This window comes from Haliotis rubra, unplaced genomic scaffold (genome assembly GCF_003918875.1).
Source record: "Haliotis rubra isolate DU_JTF1 unplaced genomic scaffold, ASM391887v1 Scf725, whole genome shotgun sequence".
In the NCBI taxonomy this organism is placed as follows: domain Eukaryota; kingdom Metazoa; phylum Mollusca; class Gastropoda; order Lepetellida; family Haliotidae; genus Haliotis; species Haliotis rubra.
This window is the reverse complement of record NW_025767441.1, coordinates 197592-209346: the sequence shown is the minus strand read 5'-3', so window position 1 is coordinate 209346 and position 11755 is coordinate 197592. Positions and strand designations below refer to the sequence as shown.

The following is an 11755-nucleotide window of genomic DNA, read 5'->3' as shown; positions in this document are numbered from 1 at the left end:
TCTTTGCCGTAAATCACGGCTGTACTCATTGCCACCAGAACATCCACAGAGTATAGCACCGCATGTGGTGTAACATGTTTTCATAATTATATGTTTGGAATTTTACTTTCTAGTACTAAAACTTTCGCTTTACCGATAAAGTGTATGTTACAGATGGCCACTTTATTGTGTATTCAAATCACACGTTGTGGCGGAATGTTGCACAAACTGCACAACCGTCTAGCTTATGTTTTCAAAAGGTGTTGGGAGTCCTTTTGTGTTTTGTTGCACACATTGTTCTGTGTACATGTCAAGATTTTTGCTACTATAATACGTCAGAGTTGCTATTTGAGATACTCAACATGCTTCTCATCACAAGTTATAACTGACAGAGGGCACGTCACGACACACCACACTGCTACTCCCGTTTCTACTCAGAACATGCTAGAGCCACATAACCAAGAGGTACTAAATGAACCTCGGCCACTTTAAAAACTATTCCAACGAATGATTCATCCACTACCATCAGATGTATATATGACCACTGTAGATTTATTCAACCCGAACCCGTTTTATCACGAATCAGGAAGTTGCATTTGAAATTAATCCTACATCGAGAAAAATAGCTAACTGATTATCCATGCATGGTAGTGTATACTTTATAAGGGGTTTTGTCCTTTCAATGAGTCTCTTTCAATGTCCAGCGATCACCATTGGACCATTAGTGAACGTCAAACATAATCATCCTGGTCTGGGAGTATATATAAATGTAGCTGATGTACAGGTATCGCTCCAGGGACAGCTAGATCTTTAGCAATGGAGGTGTTTTCTCTAAAACTGCTCTTCTTAGTTTTCCTGACGTATGTTCCAGCAACTGGAGAAGCCAGGAACAATGTACGCGGTTACAACAGCAGCAACGCTCCTGGGGGTACCACAACCATCATGTCATCAGTAGAGAATACTATTTCTGAAGATGAGACAGACCTCAAGCCTTCAACGGGGAAACCTACTTCTGAAGCTGAAGATGAGACAGACCTCAAGCCTTCAACGGGGAAACCTACTTCTGAAGCTGAAGATGAGACAGACCTCAAGCCTTCAACGGGGAAACCTACTTCTGAAGCTGAAGATGAGATAGCCATCAAGCCTTCAACGGGGAAACCTACTTCTGAAGCTGAAGATGAGCAAGCCATCAAGTCTTTAACGGGGAAACCTACTTCTGAAGATGAGAAAACATCCACGTCAACATCGAGAACCAAAGATGAAACGACCGTTGTGTCAACGACGATGGGTTTTGATGTTAGCAAACTTCTGGGAAAAACGTTCAACTTCTCGACTCTACTGGAAGCCACTGACAGCGTTCAACTCACACTTGCCAACCAGACGATCAACCTGTCTGCATTCACAGTTGATGAATCCAACGCGGTGAGTTTCTGGACTTACACGTTTGGCAGTATTGTCACCTTGTGCAACTAATATGCTATTTTATAACTATTGTAATGTTCTCATTATTACTTTTGAATATTTTTAACGAAATAATCAAAAGTGATTAACTGTTTGGGGTCCATAGATATCAGTGACTGTCAGTGAGAAAAAACACGATGGCATTCACACCTTGTATATGCACATCTGTAAAACCCATTAGACCCGTGAAGATCCGGGTTAAAATTGATCTTCAGTAACCCATGCTTGTCGTAAGAGGCGCTTAACAGCATGAGGTGGTCAGTTTGAGGACAAATGCCTCTTTTAGGACATAAAATATTTTGATAACAAATTTGAAAACTTAGCTTCAAGAAGCAACGATGACTGAAAACATGTTTAGATTGATGCTAACATTATCATCTGCGTTCTTTTTAACAATCGGTGAAGATAAGGGTTAGAACTGATCTTCAGTAACCCTTGTTTGTCGTGCGAGGCGACTAAAGGAATCGGGTGGTCAGGCTCGCTGACTTGGTTGACACATGTCATCGTATCCCAGTTGCGTAGATCGATGCTCATGCTGTTGATCACTGGATTGTCTGGTCAGAATCCATTATTTACAGACCTCCGTCATACAGCTGGAATATTGCCGAATGCGGCGTAAAACTAAACTCACTCACTGTAAAACCCATTCGAGTGGAGAGACAAGCTGATAAGGCTGAGGGACGCAACCAAGGCGCCGTACTTTATGTTGTTCGAAAGCATGGCCCTCTCACCCGAAAACATAAACATTAAATGATTGCATGTATCCAACATGTAATTCATGATTTGATGTGTAGCAAACGTTCATTGTACATCGTCAAAATATCTACAACAAATGGTGTCTGCTTTATCATTTTGCCAATATTTCAGATGTCACTTCAAAGCATATTGGGGGATGACAGTCTGCCGGATAAAATGTACATCGCAGCTAAGTTGGCAGGCATAGAAAAGAAGATTGCAGACAGACTCAATAAGACATTGGTAAAACAATCCTTCCGATAAATACAAAGGCCTTTAACTCCACACATTAAACCATGGACCCTTGGTCTAAATTTGAGATTTTGTGTAAATAGATATGTTCTATACAGGTTGATATCATAATATAATCATTCGATCAAATAGAAAATATACATTATTGGGACTTGTGAAGTACATTTATATCATCCACGACATATAGTTTTCATGTCACGGTTAGCTGCAATTCAGTTATATATATTATAGTGGCTATGTCATGACTACTACATGAACATACACTTCTTCTAATCATTCTGATTTAAAAGTAGGGCAGTTTGAAAACTGAAACAATCATTGTAATTCATTTTTAGAAAACTTTAGCATTGGAAGACATCTTTGACGCTGAGGACGACATTGTGTTCACCAAAGAGGATGTGGACGAAATGGACAGGGACATGAATCAAGAAACACGCGACCTTGGCCTTTCACAAAACCCTTATGAAAGTGGTTTTAACAGTACAAGACGCAAGCGGAAGACCACGCTAAGCCGACAGTGGTCCACAACCATTCCATACATCATCAGCTCAGATTTCGATTCATGTAAATACCGCAGAAAATTATGAATCTCCCTACAATGCATTTGTTTTGTTTAGTGTCAATTATGAGTGTTGATAACAATAGGTTGCAGTGTGTCCAATGTAATTCCGTACTAATCTTAGATATAACTTTATATCCTTGCTTTCGAAATGAATTCCATATGTTTTCAGATGTATCTGGAAAGAATGCCATCCGAGCTGCCATCCGTCACTGGGAGGAAGAGACGTGTTTAAATTTTGTCCAATTCATATCATATAATGGTCCACATCTAATATTCAGGAAGAAGAAAGGGTATGTTAAGTGATGGATTCTTTCACAGAATCATCTCGGTACTGTGTGAGTGTGCGTGCGTGTGTATGTATGTGTGGACTATTCAAGATAAATGACAGATTCATATTTTTCTGATCACTTTAACACTCAAACGGTTATACTAAATCTGCGACAACATAATGTCAACAAGTACCATATTCATCGTGTTTTAGTATGACGACCTCCTGCTCCCGTATAAACGTGTTTTCTACTAGACCATGAGACGAATCAAAAGCATCTGTTGTCGTCCTAATTAGGAGCATTTTATTTCTCAAAGACATTATTACGCACAATAAGCAATAGTTTATGTATATAGAGAGAGATACTTTACTCTTTTTCAGAATTTTTATAGAAAAAATGTTTGTGCACAAACATATATTTCCCAACTGCTGGAACCTCGTACAAACTTCTATACAAAATGTTTCATTTTTTACAATTTTCTCGCTTCTAACAGTACATCATTCCACGGACGGTTGAAACACTCAGCTGGTTCGTAAACAACTGTTCATTTTTTTCTCATTCCAGTTGCAATTCCTATATTGGCAGACACGGAAATGGCCAAACAATATCAATTGGTACAGGCTGTGGGACAGTAAGTTTAGCATCATTATCTATACCTTGCTGACCTCATACGTTTCTCACTCAATAATACCAAATCATGATGTGAGCATTTTACCTACTGCACCAGTTGATGAAAAATAATCGTATTTATGTTCTTCACACACAGAGAGGCATTGTGACCCACGAGATAGGTCACGCGTTGGGGTTCTGGCACGAACATGAAAGGCCAGACCGAGACAAATACGTCACAGTTTACTTTGAAAACATCAAGGCCGGCAGAAGCCACGCCTTCGGCAGGGAATCCTGGAAAAATACTCGATCGATAGGAATACCCTACGACTATTCGTCCGTTATGCACTACAGTACAAAGGTATTCATGTTGATTCACATTATATGAAGGTAAATGAAGAATCATGTATGTATGTATGTATGTATGTATGTATGTATGTATGTATGTATGTATGTATGTATGTATGTATGTATGTATGTATGTATGTATGTATGTATGTATGTATGTATGTATGTATGTATGTATGTATGTATGTATGTATGTATGTATGTATGTATGTATGTATGTATGTATGTATGCATGCATATGTATGTATGTATGTATGTATGTATGTATGTATGTATGTATGTATGTGTATGTATGTATGTATGTATGTATGTATGTATGTATGTATGTATGTATGTATGTATGTGTGTGTGTGTGTGTGTGTGTGCGTGCGTGCATGTATGCATGCATGCATGTATGTGTATGTGTGTGTGTATGTATGTATGTGTGTGTATGTATGTATGCATGTATGTACATTCCTCAGAGAAAATATATTGTGTTCAAAATCATTCTGAGCAAACACTGTGTCTCATAAGATAATAACATTCATTATAAAGATGCCTGTTCTGTTTTTTGTAAATGTAATTTGCGTGTATTTCCATTCTATCATGTTACTGTCTAGGCATTCAGCAAGAACAACAAACCAACAATCACAGCAAAGGAAAGCGATATGGAAAGGACTTTGGGAACCGGGAGCGGACTTTCTTTCTACGATGTCAAACTTGCGAATCTGATTTATTGCCAAGGTATGTCAAAACGGTATTATACAGCCTCAGCTGAAACTATATCTTGTGTAGTTTCCCGGGTTCTTTTTTGCCAGATTAAGTAATATATAGGATGTCACCAACGTCTCTCTTTACTTGTGCGCATGGGTTAGAATACAGTTGTAATAAAAAGGTGTTTGCATGGACTCATGTAATCAGTGAGCAGTAGAGTATAATAGGGAACAATATTTGTGAATGGAATGACAAGGTCACGTTTCTTAATTAATCAACATTACTGTTATATTCAAAATGGTACTGCAACACGTTACCTGTAAAGTCTACCTTTACTTAAACAGCGACCTGTGGCTCTAGGGGATTGTTATGGCGGGCATGCAGTCATGAAGGTTACAGAGATCCAAATAACTGCAACCGATGCAAGTGCCCAGATGGACTTAGTGGGACATGCTGCACATCTGTGAAACCAGGGAAGGGAGGTAACCTTATATATTCAGTTACACGTAACGTTTATAGCTGTAGATAGTGGGCAGCTAGATCACAAATGTAATAAGGAAAAATAATTGCTTAAGCAAAACTTAACCAGAACAGTTTTTGACAGTCTTATAAACTAAAGTTGACTGTGACGCCAAGTGATCGTTATAAGAGTATATGGCAATATGTCTGTAAGATTTTGATTCAGCTGATTTTATTGTTTTGGTTAAGTTTGGTTGTTGTTTAATGCCGCACTCAGTAGTATTCCAGCTATATGGAGGCGGTCTGTAAATAATCGGGTCTGGACCAGACAGCATGAGCACCAATCCTCGCAAGTGGGATACGATAACATGTGTCAACCAAGTCAGCGAGCCTGACCACCCGATCCCGGTAGTCACCTTTCACGACAAGCATCGGTTACTGTAGATCAATTCTAACCCGGATCTTTATTGTCGTGGCGGTGATAGTTTTTCATGCTTTCAGTTTGTATTGTGTCTGGTGCGGATTTAAGTATTTTCAAGTCTCCAAGATACAGGTGCTAGACAGCTGTGTTATGTATATCCCTTTGTCACGTTACGTAAGGTCATATAGATCTACAATTCATTTCTGTTTCAGCTTCGTGTGGAAATAAATATCTTTATGCGTCTTCACAATGGCAGACACTTAAGTCTCCAAACTATGGAGTGACAACGTATCCAAAAAATTCCGAATGCACATGGAGAATAAAAGTAGGTGATTTTTTTATAATAGGAATAACAAGTCTCTATGGATGATCAACTTCCTTATTGTTCAATAGCGACGTTTCGGTAGAGATATACTTATTCCGTTTTCATGCTATTGCACAATCAAGAAGTTGATCATCCATAAAGGCTTGTCATTCCTATTACTTACAACTTCTAGAATGCCTCTCAAACATTTGAATTTTTAGAATGTTTGTCATCATGAATTGATTGATGTTTTGTCCAGTGCGTAATTTACACCTGTAATTTCCCTTCATTAACACTTAAATGATGTTAGAAAACATGTTTTCCTTGTTCCAAGTACAACATATATGCATCTCTATATATAAAGGAGTAACGGAAATTGATATTGAATAATGCATATTGCAAAACTGCTTTCCATCCTCAGGCTGACTGCACTACTACTACAGAATCGGAAGTTTAGATATTTCGTTAGTTTCGCCTATCTAAACTACATTTCGATTATTTTTTACCATTAATTATTTAACTCTATGGTGTGACTGAAACGTAGCTATCCATGTTTTTCTTAGTCTAAGAATCAACTATGACATTCCATTTCAGGTTCACGGAAGTTCAAAGAGAATCATGATGAGGTTCAAGGAAAGTTCTCCTTCCCCTGCCACAGGACCTGCCAGGAGTATGTGGAAGTGAGACACACTGATCTTGCCAGAGCAGGACCAAGGTTTGATATTTCTACATTTATAACAACACACAGACTTCTCGTGATATTCTGAAGAATTTCGAAAATTCACTATACTTTCCTGTTACAGGTACTGCTGTTATTCGACACCCACAAGGTATTTCAAGTCCCATGGAAGTGAGATGCTGATACTAATGAGGACAGATGCAGGGTACAGGCGAGATGGCTTCTCTCTGGAATACAAGATTGGTTTGTAATTCTACTGTCGGTACTTGAGTTTTATCCAGGAAAAGCTGATAAGCAGTAATATATTTGAGACACTAATCAAGTAGCATAAAACCAAACACCAGCTCTCCCCACTACTCGTAAATGCCAGTATGTTAACAATATGCCACACTGCGTGCGTGCGTGTGTGCGTGCGTGCGTGCGTGCGTGTGTACGAAAACATCCATAAAATGCCATTTCCGATAGAGGATTGGGACAGACTCCCTGAAATCGCCATTTGTACGCACATACGTAGAGTTCCTGGTTGAGTGTTGGAACACTGACAATTACTGAGAGTAACACACCTAATCCAACATCTTATACTTGAAATCTTACCCTTTCGAGCATCAAGATCGTTGACCATCTTCTGACTTATTTTATACTTTCTCATAGTTGCTTCTCATAATTATGATAATTATACTACATATGCTATTATAGGATGGGGGGCGGTGAGGTGGCCTAATGGTTAAAGCGTTGGCTCGTCACGCTGAAGACCCGGGTTCGAATCCCCACATGGGTACAATGTGTAAAGCCCATTTCTGGTGTCCCCCGCCGTGATATTGCTGGAATATTGCTAAAGCGGCGTAAAACCAAACTCAGTCAGTCAGTATTATAGGAATATTATATCTCTTACAATTTTGGACATTCTATCTTCTTTGAGAGGCATTTAGAAGTTGTAGCAAATGATAACAATGCATCGATGAATTTCTTACTGTCAGAGCGACGTTTTCGGTGTTGGTTCTAACATCGTTTTCAAGCAAGTGAGCATTGTGAGTTATGTCCGAGTATCCACGGTGATATAGGGGCGATAACTGTAAGGTTAACTTTTTGTATCAGCAACGATCCTCTCTTTCAGAACCATGTGGCGGATGTTCATCCCCTACAAGCAGCTCCGGCCCGGCATGTCTGGACACACAGACATACACGTGTAGAGGCCGATACACTACCAGCTGTGGATTCTGGGGATGGGGGCGATGCTCACGGTAAGTTACATATGTCTGTCTCCTTGAGATTCCGCCTGCCCCTCTCTCTCCCTCTCTCTCTCTCTCTCTCTCTCTCTCTCTCTCTCTCTCTCTCTCTCTCTCTCTCTCTCTCTCTCTAATACTAAAAGAGCAAACGTACAGGGTATTTAACACTAAAATAGTGTGTAAATTGCATCTAAGAACGGAGTCCCCGTTTCACTGACGACAATGTTGTACGAGTGCGAATTACTTGTGTTTCAGGTACAGACTGAATACATGTTACAGGCAAGTGAAAACATGTTGTAGTGGATTCAGACTCAACGGCAGCTGGTGTTACCGTAAGTATAAGTATATACAAGAAGAACAGTGAACCAGAACATAATAAAACAGTCGCTAACATCACTGCGTTTACTGTCTGGAACGGCTGCTTTGATAGCAAATTGTTTTTGATCCGTAATCAATTCTCATTAACCTGAATAAAGCCCTTCGCATTGGTACTCTCAGGACTGGAGATGTTTCACTGGATCTCATTTCTTTAGTCCATGTTGAACCAAATGAAGCCACGTCAGTTTGATCCTCGAAAGTTTGCTTAAACGTTTATTTAAACATTAATCCGGTTGTATCTGACCGTGGCAACTCAATGTTGCAGTAAGGCCGAACTGACGCAGGTCTCAGACGTTTCACACCCGTGAAGATCCTGGTTAGAACTGATCTTCAGTAAGCCGTGCCTGTCGTAAGAGGCGACTAACGGGATCGGGTAGTCAGGCTCGTTGACTTGGTTGACACATGTCATCGTAACCCATTTGTATTGAACGATGCTCATGATGTTGATGACTGGATTGTCTGGTCCAGACTCGATTATTTACAGGCGGAAGACATATAGCTGGATAATTGCTGAGTGCGGCTTAAAAATAACTCACTTACTTACTCATTCACTCACTCACTCACTCACTCAGACGTGTCACACTTCTGTCACAACCCTCAAATACTGGCAACCCCGTAATCATGGAATTCTGGCGTGAACAAGGAGTGAAACTCTGCACGAATTACAGCGCCAATGACGACTTAGTCACCCATAAACCTTTATAAGAGATCAGGCAGATAACCTAATATGGTTGTTCTGTGTTCTTATCGTTTCAGGCCGAGTCTCAACACCAACACCATACTGGAAACTCGGCAATCAGCGCCAGACGAATGTGCAGTAAACGGGCTCCCATTACACAACATGGTCTGATGTGTTATGACTCTTCAATGTATACAATCTATGATCTTGCGCAGTAATACTTGAATGTATCTACTCATGTTTGAAGACTGATGTGTTGTGAACTGTCAACATGTACAAGCTTGTATTAGGCATGACATCTGTACAATAATGTATGAATGTTTCTACCTCTTGGTTACCCAGAAGGATACGGTGCTATTATGAAAACGAACCAAATGAACCCAGGAGCAAACAAGTAATATTACTCATAACACCGACTTACCTAATTGCTCAAGCTTAGACGATCCGCAATTATACAACTTTGTTTGGATGATATTCGTATAAAACGATTGTAACAAGATATGTCACCTGTCAACCTGTGTGACTTTTGTATAGAGTGAATGTACCTACTGATGTGAATAAAAAAATGTGGAAAAAAAACAAAAAAAACTCGGCAATCAGCTGATTTAGAAAAAGTTTCAAGTTGATCAATAAGGCAAATTGTCTTCATACAGTACAATAAGTAGACACGGGATATGATTGTATCATCTGGAATTATGTTAATTATGTAACTTACTGAGAGAAAAATATATTATGTCTGTTTGGGCAACCAGCTGTATAAGTGCTCCTTTAAAGTGCTCTTTTAAGTGCTCCTTTTGACAAATAAATATTTGTAAAATAGATAAACATTGGGAGGCAGAGCATGAAACATAGTACATAAAATAGTCCCACCGTTTGTGCAGTATTACTGATTAGAGTATCTGAATATATTGAGAGTTCATTATATCGTAGTTATTACATGTGCTTGTATACACGCGGTACCAGGGAGAAGATTTAATTTCCTAGATGTCATATATAATTACAAATACACATTATCGTTATTCACTTGTAAATGATTTACTAAAAATGTTGCTATCATTGTTATTAATTCATTATCCATAATATTTAACATTAAATATTGTGTTTATTCTCAATACCGAGTGTTAGTGCGCAAATTAGTCACATGCTCGGCGGAAGTTCCAAACCCAAGTTCTTTCCAAATTATCGCCCTTGGTCTTTTTTTCATCCACCGAGTTACAGAAATAGATAGTTTATAGCCAAAGACTGTGTGGCCACAGGACCATGGCTTGCAATATTTAGGAAGAGGCTGCATACAAAATAAACCAAATTCTAACTGAGGGCGTGATGAATATTTACCGACAGATTTCGTATAACATCAATGTTAACTGAACCTAATAGAGAGACAAATTTGTGGATACTGGGATTTGCATAGAAAATGTCATTGACATTAAAAGATAGGTTTCTGTGTATGTATGATATTTGAATAGCTTATAGCAATTACATTTGCTAGACATCTACAAAAGGAAGATATGTTTGAAAGTACATAATCTTTAAGGGTTTGACTTATGGACAACAATTCTTTATGTTTATTCCATAAATAACTATATCCACATTCATTTAGCAACCATTTAACATTACAAACCTAATTTTTAGCTCCATGGCTTACTTGTATATTACAACGTCAACAATAATTTATTGGCAATCTATCACACGGCATCTTTAAAATTTTAAACCAATATTTAGTTATTCTAGCGTACCAGAAGACATCTAGAGGATACAGATTATGATATATCTGATATCTAATTGTTTATTCCTGGATTGAGGTGACGTGAATTGAATGTGGTGAAGTGATTGTTTGCTACATGTATTGCTACACTTATTTGTCATCATTTTCTACAGTTTATATAATATCTATGAAATAAATATATAGGTTTACAAGTAAATGATGGGCATGTTTTCTTTGCTTCCATAACATAAAGTGCCCCCCTGAAATAAAGATATGAAACGCACACGAGTTGCGTCCCTTGGATAAGCAAGCCTGGGAGATTGCAGGACTAAACAATGACGTTTGGAAAGGTGTCAAATGTTCTATTTGGGATAACACTTTCTCAGTACCGGGACCCAGGAACCGTACTATAATCTGCACTCTTCTGAGAAAGTGTAATCCCAAATATAACATGTGTAACATTTGATCACTTTCTAAATGGCATTGCGTACGGGTTCATAGCTTCTGCCGTGGGAGACGTGCCAATTTACAATTGTCCCACGAGGGGTAGACAAAGTCCGTGATCTAGACTACCAGCTGTCCTATTTCCATTTTTGTGGAAGACGCGATGGCTGAGTGAGTTAGGTGCCTGCCTCCTGAGAGTGTGGGTTCGAATAACAGACGGGACTCAACCAAACAATAGTACTAGAATTTGTACTTTACTGAGAAAGTGTAATCCCAAATATAACACGTATTACTTGACAGATTTTACTTGCGTTTCCAGAAGTTCATATCCCATGTTCACGGTTTGTTGGGATTGTACATTACATTCAAATGTCATCCGTGAGCATCATGGCATGATGTCTCGTTGAGCAGCAGTTTATGGAGGAAATTGAGTTGAAATGGAGTTCATCGTCCCGTTCAAGATAATTGGACTTACACGGCGGTGTATTTGTGCGTGCAATTTACTTTATAGCCATGCTGGAACTGGGACATGGGTTTTCTGTTTGACGTCCG

The 11755-nt window shown here is 39.0% G+C and overlaps 2 protein-coding genes across 4 annotated transcripts; both read left to right on the top strand.

The window, feature by feature from the left end:
- The first annotated feature begins 710 nt into the window (after nucleotides 1-710).
- LOC124259506 (zinc metalloproteinase dpy-31-like) lies at nucleotides 711-7012 on the top strand. The gene is made up of 11 exons (XM_046693635.1): nucleotides 711-1401; nucleotides 2308-2418; nucleotides 2763-2991; nucleotides 3159-3279; nucleotides 3823-3889; nucleotides 4025-4228; nucleotides 4815-4938; nucleotides 5253-5390; nucleotides 6001-6113; nucleotides 6687-6807; nucleotides 6896-7012. Exons 1-10 carry the CDS (start codon nucleotides 796-798, stop codon nucleotides 6774-6776), a joined length of 1803 nt encoding a protein of 600 aa, XP_046549591.1. The 5' UTR covers nucleotides 711-795; the 3' UTR covers nucleotides 6777-6807; nucleotides 6896-7012.
- Nucleotides 6907-10976, top strand: LOC124259507. Of its 3 annotated transcripts, XM_046693637.1 has the most exons (5): nucleotides 6907-7014; nucleotides 7886-8012; nucleotides 8253-8329; nucleotides 9132-9193; nucleotides 9362-10976. In XM_046693637.1, exons 1-5 carry the CDS (start codon nucleotides 6948-6950, stop codon nucleotides 9362-9364), a joined length of 336 nt encoding a protein of 111 aa, XP_046549593.1. In that variant the 5' UTR covers nucleotides 6907-6947; the 3' UTR covers nucleotides 9365-10976. The 3 variants fall into 3 exon arrangements, with proteins under 3 accessions (XP_046549593.1, XP_046549594.1, XP_046549592.1); XM_046693638.1 differs by having other exon boundaries at nucleotides 8277-8329; nucleotides 9132-10976; XM_046693636.1 differs by having other exon boundaries at nucleotides 9132-10976.
- Nucleotides 10977-11755: the final 779 nt, after the last annotated feature.